At 48.8% G+C, this 11,272-nt stretch overlaps 1 protein-coding gene across 1 annotated transcript in view; it reads right to left on the bottom strand.

Moving 5' to 3' along the window:
• Positions 1-2,235: 2,235 nt before the first annotated feature.
• Positions 2,236-11,272, bottom strand: part of Galnt18 (polypeptide N-acetylgalactosaminyltransferase 18) — a 317,779-nt gene continuing 308,742 nt past the window's right edge. Inside the window, 1 exon segment of the mRNA XM_028875840.2 lies at positions 2,236-2,661. Coding sequence (XP_028731673.1) covers positions 2,515-2,661 — 147 coding nt within the window. The 3' untranslated portion in view covers positions 2,236-2,514.

Raw genomic sequence — 11,272 nt, 5'->3', positions numbered from 1 at the left:
CACAACTGGCTTTTTACTTAGATTATGGGAATCAAATTTAGGTTCTCCTGCCTGTGTGGCAAACACCTTGCCAACTGAGCTATCTCTGGGGCCCTAGTGTCCCTGTGTCCTTGAGAAGATGGACAGAGAAGTCAGGCAGTTGTGAAGGTCACCCAGCTAATAAGGGTCAGGACTGGAACTTGAACCTAGGCTGGCTGGCTCAAAGTCCACACTTTAACAGTAATCTTGACTGTCTACTTAATGAGGTTTAGAATCACCACAGAAACATACCTCTGGGTGTGTCTGTGAGAGAGATTCTAGAAAGGTGTAAGTGAGATGGGAAGATCCACCCCGAACATGGGCGGCATCATCTCATGGGCTGGGGTCCAGGACTAAATAAAAAGGAGGAAGAGGACTGAGCACTAGCATTTATCCCTCTCTGCTTTATTTTTGTTGTTGATGTTTGTTTTTGAGACAGCGTTACCGTGTAGCCTTAGATGGTCTAGAATTCACTATGTTGACCAGGCTGGCCCCCAACTCATAAAAATCCACCTGCATCAGCCTCCTGAGTGCTGAGATTAAAGGCATGCTCTACACACACCCAGCTTCTCTCTGCTTCTTGACTGTGGTATAGATAGAAACAGGCAGGATGAGGCTAGGGCAGAGGGTGGATCTTGAAGGATGGATTGGAGCAGCTAGAGATGGGTGCCAGTTGGAATAAGCATGGTGTTGACTAGGTTAGAGAAATGAGTATAGGGAAGAGAATGTGGGAGCCAGAACTTCAGAAGCATGGAAGAGGTGGTTCCCACAGCCTCTTTTGGGGAAACCTTCCATATTTGGACCTCCTGGTGGTGATCAGCAGGTGTGGCCAGCTTGGCAGATATCCTCTCATTGACTTGCTAGAGCCCAGGGGACTCTTTGGGGAGCTAAGTGTACACTTCTAGGAGAGCCTGTGACAATGGCCTGGGAAAGTCCTAAGGGCACTTCTAAGTGACTCCTGTGCTGGATTGGGTTCTGAAGAGCAAAAGCTGGCCCAAGAACAGATCTCTCATCCCCATCCTGGCATTTCTCAGCACAGGGTTTTCCTAGTCAAGTTTTCTACAAACTACTGGTTCCTAAATAGGTCACTGCTTAGAATGGGGGCCTCTGGGAAAGAGGGCCCAGGTAAAAGGTGAAGTTGGGGTGAGTGTGGCTAACCTCATCCTGAAAGGGCTGAGCCTTAGAACTGGAGAATTGAAGTGGTGTTAAGGTAGAGGTCCCTTGAACTAAAAACAGGAGTCCTCAAGCAGAGGCAGGGCTCTTCAGACTGAGGCAAGAACAGCTTGAAGGATGTTATTGGAGGGAAGAGGACTTCAGAAACAGATTCCAAGCAAGAGACTCCATTCTAGGGTTGTTGGTCTCCAAGGCTGAGTCTAGCAGGCTGACATAGAGCTGTGGTTAAGTGAGCCACGCCTTATGGATAGCATTGTGCTCTGAGACAGGTTATGAGCATGTCCCCAGCACTGTAGAACCTGACCTTCTTCAGTAGTAGAGTATAGAGTTCATCAGATTTAAAACTTAAATTGCTTCCTCTCCATCAATGGAAGCCTGGCATCCTAATGGCACAAGAGACAGACATGTACAAGGTAGATTATATGAAGGCAGAGAGAAGGACGTCTACTTGCCAAGAAATACTTGAGCCTCCAGAAGCTGGGAGAGAGGCACAGAGCACATTCCCTCCTAACCTTCATTTTGGACTCCCAGGCTCCAGAACAGTGGTGTGCTGGTTTTCTGTTAAGCTACGCCAGCATATGGCGCTGTGTTACAGCCATTGCCTCCTAATTCAAGGAAAGAGCAATCAGGAACCAGCAACTGGACACAGGCAAGAAAGTGCCACGGATGAGGGACAGTAGATAGCTCGGAGAGGTGAAGGAGGTGACTTGGTGACTTCAGGAGAGGGTGGTATAGACAAACATCTGTCAGCAGATGACACTTAGGACTCGGGTGACATCTTCTGAGGAGGAATCTGCACTGAGCACCAGCTCACATGGAGGGAACAGGGAAGGACCCACTCTCAGGGATGCAGACTGAGGGCCCAGTGCCCTCCTCTGAGTTGGGCCTTATACAGCAAGCTGGCACCACAAGCCCCCGCAGTCTGTACAGTTTTAAAGTTGTCTTTATCAATAATGTGCTGAGGACATAAGTTCAGCTACCAGACTCCAACTCCAGAGGAGCCAGGCACGGCTCACTCCAGGGCATCAAATGACTACAAAGACCTTTCTTAATCAATCGTATTTTATTGCCAGTTATAAATAGTTTCCATTTGTCCCATATTTACAATTGTAAAATAGTTCAGGATATTATACCCTCACCCACCTCTCTGCATCTATCTATAAACTCCATGAAAATTGAGTAGGAAATAAAAAGCTCTTTTGTGGGGGAGGCCACCCACCTGGCTCCCCGTCTCAGATGCCAGACAACCCCACGTGACAGCAGGCGATGTTACAGCTGATGCTACACAGTAGCAAGGCAGTGGCTGGTGGTGTCACCGGAGGGTCAGGACACCAGGCTCCTCAGGACATTGGTGATAGTCCAGTGTTGTCCCGAGCACTTTTGCAGCACCAGCTGAAAACCAAACTCCATGTCACTGTTTTCTTGAAGCTCCAGGCAGCGCTTGGACTTGCGGTTCTGGATGGAGCCTCCCTAGAAGCCAGACAGAAAAAGCATCAGAGGGCAAAGAGGTAACCAGGCCCATCCAAGGAGTCCCATGCTTGGGGAGTAGCTAGATGGCTTGGGAACCAGCATTCCCATGACTGTAGGTTCCCTCAGCTCCTGTGTACTGATCTTCTCCCAAGGAATGGATGCATGCCTCAGTTTCTCTATAGGGCCCTAGTTCTTCATAGGGACAGAAATACCCTCTGCCAACTTCTGTCTGCCATTTTGGGCTGTGACACACTGCCTTGCTCCTATAGCTAGTTCCTAGTCAGAGGGCTGGCCTCTGCTCTGCGAAGCCTCGTTTTGTGGACCTCTCCATGATCACCCTGCATCTGAGCATCCCCCAGACTGGGGGCTTCTTGTTCCTAATGCCCTCCCACAGATGAAATTTGTTAGTGCTGGGCTCAGAAACTTAAGACATTGGTTATTGTCTATTTGGCCATTAGGCTCTCAGGTCCTGAGCATACATGGATCTCCCATATAACTGATAGGTTCTGGAAGGTTTGTTTTGCAGGCACAAATACTCAGTTTATGTCCAAAAGCCCTCGAAGGAAGTGTTTTCCCAAAAGCATCTATACGGCAGCTCAGGCGAGATCCTGAGAGGGTGGGCCCCCAGGGACCACTGGCTGCAGGCCTGCTGTGAGCCTGGGATGTCTGAGGCTCTGTCTTCATCTTGGTTGTGCTTAGCTGGACTTGAATTTTAAGTAGTTGCTTGAATGATGATCCCAAGAGTAGGCACTGAGCATCTGCTAGACTTGCCTAGCACAAGAACCCGCTCCTCCTGTGGTCCTCATCTTGGCAGAAAGCAGGTGCTTTTTGGGGAAACTCAAGCAGTTTCACACACTCATCCGGCTCATCACCATCCAGTCAGGTACCAAGTGCCTTGTGACTGCCCCAAGCCCCTCTTCCACTGTGCGTGCCTGGTTTGGACCTCTTTCACCTTTCATCTGGACAACACAGTGACCATGTTGACATGCATGGCCAGCCTCGAAAACACCCCACTGCAAAGGACTCCGCGGCTTAGGGCTGCTTCTCTCTCCAGCCTCATCTCTGAGCTCTCCAGTTCCATACCCCAACTCCTTCCAGGTTTCTGGCCTATGTTCTTTATCTCAGTGCCTAGGCCTCTTTTCTGTAGTTCTGTGGCAGCTTAAGCCACAGTCACATCTCAAAGCCCAGTTCCTCTCCACCTCTCCAGGCTTCCAGCCACCTCCTCCAGGAACCCAGCTGGCATTGTGGTCTTCATCCTGTACCTTCTCCAGCTTATGCCAGGAAATTCACTGTGTGAGGGACAGGTGGCTAGCTTCTCCAGTAAGGAGCACACTCCAAGGTGGTCACAACCATTCCCATGGTAACCAACTGCTGACTTCTACAGTGAACATGAAGATCTATTTCTCAGGTATACCTAGGAAATGGTTTGTTGCTGTGGGATGTCTTTCTGTATGCTGTGAATATGTGTTATTCCCATTGATTAATAAATAAAGCTGCACTGGCCTATGGCAGGGCAGGATGGAGCCAGGCAGGAAAATCCAAGAGAGATAGTGAGAGGAGAAAAGAGAGGAAGGGGAGACGCCAGCCCACTGCCCAAGGAGCAACAAGATGCCAGCAGACTGGTAATGCCACAGCCATGTGGCAATATATAGATTAATAGAAATGGGTTGAGTTATAAGAGCGAGCTAGCAAGAAGTCTGACCCATAGGCCATAAAGTTTGTAAATAATATAAGCCTCTGTGTGTTTACTTGGGACTGAGCAGCTGCGGGATGTGGGTGGGAGAGATTCATCCTGACTTGACTGTAGGGCCGGGCAGGATCGGAGAAACTTCTGGCCTCAGCTTGTATCTATTATAGTTGAATATGTGACCTAACAATTCCACATCTAGGCTGACATCAAGTTGGAATGTGTGCATGAAAAACATGTACTTAAAGGCTTTCTGAAGCACGATGCAAATGCTCTAAGCTGGGAAAAGCCCAAACGTCATCAAGGGTAGACTGGATAAATAACTCAGAGTCTGTTTATATAATGGAATACTATATGGTAATGAAACTAGACTAAATCTCACAATCACAATGCTGAGCTAAAGAAGCCAGGTGGAAGAATACATATAATTCTGTTTGATAAGCTTCCCACTGGGATAAGTAAAACAGATCTTAAAGTCAGACGGTAGGAACCAACAAAGAGTGTAAAGACAGCAGGAGGTAAAGGGGTATTCTGGGATGTGGTGCCATGCTGTGTCCTGATCTAGATGTCAGTTACCTGGGTGTTAGTTTGCTTTTAATTATTGAGTTGAACATGTATTTTGTATGTTTTTTCTGTGTTAATTTTCAATTAGAAAAAAAAAATGTTAAGTGGCTGGAGAGATGGCTCAGCAGTTAAGAGTACTGACTAATCTTCCAGAGGACCTGGGTTTGATTGCCAGCACCTACATGGAAGCTCACAACCTCTGTAACTCCAGCTCCAAGGGATCAGATGCCCTCTCTGGCCCCTGCAAGTACATACATACATAAATGTGTTACACATACATAAACACAGGCAAAACACTTATACACCACAACATAAAAAGAAACAAAGCCGGGCGGTGGTGGCGCACGCCTTTAATCCCAGCACTCGGGAGGCAGAGCCAGGCGGATCTCTGTGAGTTCGAGGCCAGCCTGGGCTACCAACTGAGTCCCAGGAAAGGCGCAAAACTACACAGAGAAACCCTGTCTCAAAAAACCAAAAAAAAAAAAAAGAAACAAATATTAAAAATTCTAGCTCCGTCTACAAATACTTCATGGAGCCGGTAAGGGAGGCAGGGAATGAGAAGTTGGAGGTAGAGATTGCAGTGTGTGGTGTGTCAGTGTCCAGGAGGGGTATGGGACTCATCCTTCTTATTGTGTAGGTGACGGCCGGCAAATCACACAACCCATATTAGAAGCATCGATGTGAGTAGCATCCTCCCACCCACTGCACTCTACATGCTCAGGCCCTCCCCTGGGGAGAACTCTCACTTACTGTCTCAACAAAGCAGAAGCAGGAGGAGGGGGCATGATGCTCCCCTGGTATCACAGGTGTGGGCTCTGAGGAAGGATTGGTCTCCAGAACCCCCATGTTACAGGACACTTTGCAGACCAGCCTTCTCTGTTACTTGCAGCCTCTGTATTTAGCCATAGGGCCAATAGGCCTTTCCACTCTGCCTGGCACCTCCAGGGAGGAAGAATATCCCATCCCCAGCAAGAGCCTTTTCCCACAGCTACCTTTCTAAGTGTCCTCTTCCCATGAACTAAGCTCCTGTTCAGACCATCCACTGGGGACACACCACTTCCCCTCAGAGCCTCTTCTTTTCTACCTCTTCCCATTTATGCCCTCACTTCCATGATTTTCCACACTCCACTTTTCCCAGTGTCTTGTGCGATAGCCTTGCATTATTTTTTCACTCTGGCCCTCTTTGGCTAAGCCCGTTAGCTTGTGTTGCTCAGAATGAGGTCAGGGCTACCTCACACTGAATAGGCTTCTTAGACATGGCTCAGAATCAGCACTTTTGTGGTCACACCTTCTTCCTACACCATACTGGGATAGCCATAGACAACACTTCAAACTGTCCTCTCAGAACTTGTGGTCTCCCTTAAGTCACCAGCCTGTCCTTCAAAGGCTGGACTTTGGGGACCCAGAAGCATCCAATAACACTTGCTCCAAGCAAGGCCATCTCATCAATCACCGCCAGCCCCAATACCCTATGTAGCCCCATGCCCCGGTTCACAGTTCTGAAGTGGTACTGTGGTCAGCCTGTCCTGGTCTCTTCACCACCCTCACCAGACAGGCTGTCTGTCTTGCTCCCAGAGGTGGGGACAAAGCTCAGGCAGGAAGTCAGGACCAGCCCAGCTCTTTAAGTCCGTGGTCTGCCTGATTTCCGCCTGAGGCAGAGAGGGGAGAGTGCTGATCTCAGAGCTTCTCAATTCTGCTTGTCAGCTGTGGGGACCTGAGCAAGGTTCCCTCCTCCCGCTTCTATTTGTCTTGTCAATAGGGCTAAGGGGTGACTCTGGAGAGGATGAGCAGAAGGGCTAATGGAAGACCGGTTTCTCTGCAAGCTGGAAGACAGCACATACACATGACGGTCTGTCTGTTCAGGGCATCAGCCTGGGGGAGGGAGGGGTCATAGAAATGAAGCCGGACCAAGCTCGATCCATTATGCTGTAGATTCTGGCTGCTCAGCACATCTCCGGGGCCAAAAGCAGGCCCTGCCAACGGCGAGGCTGGCTGCTTCACAGCTCCCAGACCCTTGAGCTTGGAAACCTTGTGGAAGAGAGACTGCAGCCCCTCCTTTCCTGACGGCCACTCCTGCCACTCAGGCCTTCCTTGGGCACTTTCCCAAGGCAAGACAGTGAGGAAGGAATAGAAGAGTTTTCTTCAGAGATGCAAGGCTGACATTTCCCAGGCTCTGCCCTGCCACAACCCATGTCCTCAGCATCCCAAAGACAGGAAGTGTGTGATCATGGCATAGAAACAGCTAGTGTGGCCTTCCAGAAGGGTGTGGAAGGAATGGTTCAAGTCCGAGAGCAGGAATGGGGTGGGGAGAAGGGACTCCACTTGAGTGACACTACCAACTCCTTCCCGGGAGGGCTGTGTACGAGACCAAGAGCTCCCGCCTCAGCAGAAAGAGCTTCTAGAGAAGTGAACAATGTAAGCAGCCCCAAATGCTTCCAGGAACCACATTTGGGGGATGGAGAGTACAGCCAGGCCCTCATTGGTGGTAGAACTAGCCTTGGCACTGCTGTCCTCCTTAGAACATCACCTATCTCATGGAACAAATGCTGGGCATTTTCCTACCACTCACCAGCCTTGCAAAGGAACCTTGATTTCTTCTATTCATAGTTTCCTCACACTGGGAAGCAGCCTGGCATTCTTCCTGTCTGTGTCTTGCTTGACCTGTACGTTCTGCACTGGAACTAACATTATTTGCCATTTTCCTGGCACCTTGCCTGGTGTGTTCCCTGCCCAGTCTCATGAGTTTCCTACAACACTGTCCAGAGTGGGAGGCAGCAGGAGCCCTCATTTTGTAGAACTGGAGACTGAGGTTCTGAGAGCCTGGGAGACTTTCCCAAGATTCCATGTAGAGCCCAGCTGGGACCCCAGGGGATCTTCCCCATTCCCTGTTCAAGAAGTCTACCACTTACCCCACTGCATGCCTATTTCCTAGGTAGTGGCTAGACTGAAGTATGGGTGGTACCCAGTGCTGGGGTAGAGGAAGATGTCTCTGTGAACTAAAGCAGGTTTGGTCTGTTCCCTTTGAGGGTTCTCTGAAGGGACATGATTCATGCATCCTTCCAGCCGCTGCCAAATAGTCAGTGAGCATCTGTTAGGTTGGCATTTCTCAGCTGCTCCAATGGATTCATGACTGGAAAAAGAAGGTTTTTGTTCTTGTGGCAACTGTGCTCTAGGAGGAAGCATTGGTAGCAAATTCTAGCAAGAAGAGGAGGTAATGAGGCTATGCCCCAGGTCATGGAGCTCAGGAGGAGGCTCAGGCATGCCGGGAAGTAGGGGATGCTTATCAGTTGGTCAGGGAGACCCTCTATTAAAGGCGAGACCCGAGCAGACACATGGAGGAAGAGAGATGGCTGTCCAGGGGCAGGTTCAGGACCTAATGAGAAGCTCCAAAAACAGTGATGGGCTTAGGGCGAGGCTCAGGAAACTCTTGGGGTTCATTTGTGCAGAGGCAGAGGAAGCACTGGTAAAGGGGAGGTGACGAGGCCCAAGGAGTGAGGGTAGGGCCACTGAATTCTGGCTTTTAGCTGCAAGGCAGAGCTAGTGTTTGCTAGGTCTGATCCACATGCCAAGCAGGCCACTCTGGGTGCTGGGCTGGGCTAAGTGTTTTGGGAAGGAAGGATGCTGAGACATGTGTTAGCTGACTTGTCCTACTCCCTAGGGCTCGGCCTGTAGCTCTGGACCTGTCTCTTGGCTCTGGAGCTGGAGCTGGATGCTGAGATCTGAGCATCCCTCTCTCCATGGAGGGCCCTGCTTGTTGGTTTACCAGTCTGGTCATCAAAATTATTTGTGTAATGCTTACAACTACGGGATCTAGAAACACACAATACTTTTAATTAAAGAATTTAAATAAGGGCAATTAAACCTGGCAGGAGAGAAGCTGCAGCACACAGAGGGCTTAATTGGAACGAAAACCTAATTAAATATGGAAGCAGCCATTAAAAAAGCGGAAGTTGAATGTATAGGGTAAAGAATACTAATAACAGTTCCTAGAGCCAGTCCCAGGCACTGTCTTGTCCTTCCTTCTAGCAAAGGGCCCAAATAGAAGCAAGTAAATGACTTTTTCCTCAGGCTCTGGTCATGTGACCTGGGGAATAGCTGAGCCATTCAGGGCTTCTACCTATCATTTCATCTACCATTCTGGGCCACTTGAGATCTTAGCACAGAGAACTAGGGATACACTTGGAAACATAGAAGTTACTATCCGTGAAACCCTCAGGCACAGATCTCAGGTCATGATACAGCCAAGAACCTCTCTGCTTCAGTTTCCCCAAAAGTATATTAGATGGTGGCTAGATATGGGTCAGATAGCACCAGACTATCCCTACCCTGCCCAGGAGGTGCATGCTGAGGTGTCTTCCTCAATGCAGCCCTGAGGCATAGACATGAAGATTTCTCATTTCATAAAACTAGAGACTAAGGCCAAGAGGCTTGGGAGCAGGCTCAGGATCATAGTTAGCAAATGGTGGGACCGGGCTTGAAGCCCAGGGGTGGTCCACTGGAGAGCAGAGTCATCAGAGTGCCTGGGAAACTCAACCACTAACCTGCTTTCCGGTTCAGTAGGTCTCAGACATAGCCTGACAATGTGTCTCTTTCAGTCCCAAGTGCCATCTTAATGGCAGTGCTGGTCCGGGGCCAGCTTCCAAAGATCAACAGCACTTGTGAACCTCTTTTAGGAAAAGCCTGGCCTGTGTCGCTGGGCAAGAGCCTCTGGGATGTCTGGGCTGGTCTTCCTTGTACTGGGGATATGTCTAAGGCCAACTGTGTACGGGATCCTAGATCCTGGATTCGCTGACTCCTTTGCTTACCTCAGAGTTCCCATTCCACCTTCCTTGCTAATGAACTTTCCAAGGGCAAGCATTCCTGTGGGTCTTGGGATTTAAGCTCAGCAAGCTGCAAAGTTTCCCGGTTAAGTACTCAATGATTGATAATCAGATACTTCAAAGCTTGGGCAGGACATTAGGCCTGGTTACAGAAACCCCAAGCTTAGGTGTTTTGTAGAGTAAAGTGGTCTTTGTGTAGTATGAATATTCAACACTTACTGTGTTCAATATGCACTTCGATATTTTCTTACTTCAAGGAGACTCACTTAAGCCTAAACAAGATTTTGCCTGGGATTAGCTGTAGGGGGGCTGGCCGAGGATAGATATTTGCAACACCAAATAACCAAGGACAGGTAGAGAGGAGTTCAAAAACACAAGCGTCTGGAGAAAGGTGGTTGTGGTCTGGCCAGTTCACATATATCTGACTCAGTAAGGAGATCCCAGCCTCAGATTCCTACTAACTGGTATTCTGGACAACGACAGAGCCATCCTGGTGTGGAAATTTGCAGTGTGAACTCTTGAGACAGCATTCCTAGGTCTGACTATTACTTAACTTGTTTGTGCCTCAGCTTCCTCATCTCTGAGATGGGGATAATATTAGAAAGTGCCTCCTAGCCTCACCATGGTTTCAAAGAAGTATTTATAAAAGGTTAGCCTAGTGCCTGGTATGTTATAAACACTATATAAATTTTTGATACATTTAAAAATCCCATGCAGTTCTGGGGAGCTGAGCAATCACATCTGCTCCTGCCCCTGGTCTCCGCAGGAAGAGAAGGAAGAGGAAAATGCTGATTGCTCTAATTTTAAAAATAACTAAGAAAACAGGGTCTAAACAAAGCGTCGTCAGTCCCTTGAAACTGGACAGCCCCACTTGCACCCTTTCTTATGACCTGGAAATGAAAAGCTGCTTTCTCCCAGAGCCATAATGAAACACCCGATTATAGCCCTTTCTTTCCGGCACAAAAGGTTCTCAAAGCTGAATGTGCTGACAGCGCTTGGGGACAGAGCTGGGCAAAGTCAAAGGCTCCTCCTCCCTTCAGTGGAAGAATTCACAGGCAAGGTTAGAAGGCCTTCTGGGGAAATTCGCCTGCAAATAGGTTTTGTTTTGCAGCAGGATATTTATTTCATTTTAGGTTATCACATTAGATCCCAGCAGTCCCTTGGCAGGTGAGCTGGACTCTGGGCTCTGGGCTCCCCTGGGGCATTATCCCACTTTCCTGGCACCTACAGACACCTTTGCTTTTCTCATGGACAGCTCCTCCAAGAATGTAGCAAGTCCAGGGCTGGGATGTGGGACTTCCTCCATATGACCCTGGACTCTGGGCCATGTCAATACTTCTACCAAAGAAGTTGGAGGTAGCTAGCATAAGGGGCAAGCTAGAGAAACTGGGACCAAATTCCCCCTTTCAAAACATATTCACACCAATTTGTACTCTGCTCCATGCACTATGAACATTTGTTTAGTACAAAAGATTTCTTCTACCCCCTTGAAAATATGGTTATAGGAAGGAACGCACATGCACACACCCACATATAGAAA

The sequence above is a fragment of the Peromyscus leucopus genome, chromosome 1 (genome assembly GCF_004664715.2).
Source record: "Peromyscus leucopus breed LL Stock chromosome 1, UCI_PerLeu_2.1, whole genome shotgun sequence".
Taxonomy (NCBI): Eukaryota; Metazoa; Chordata; class Mammalia; order Rodentia; family Cricetidae; genus Peromyscus; species Peromyscus leucopus.
This window is presented reverse-complemented; position numbering and strand designations above follow the sequence as displayed.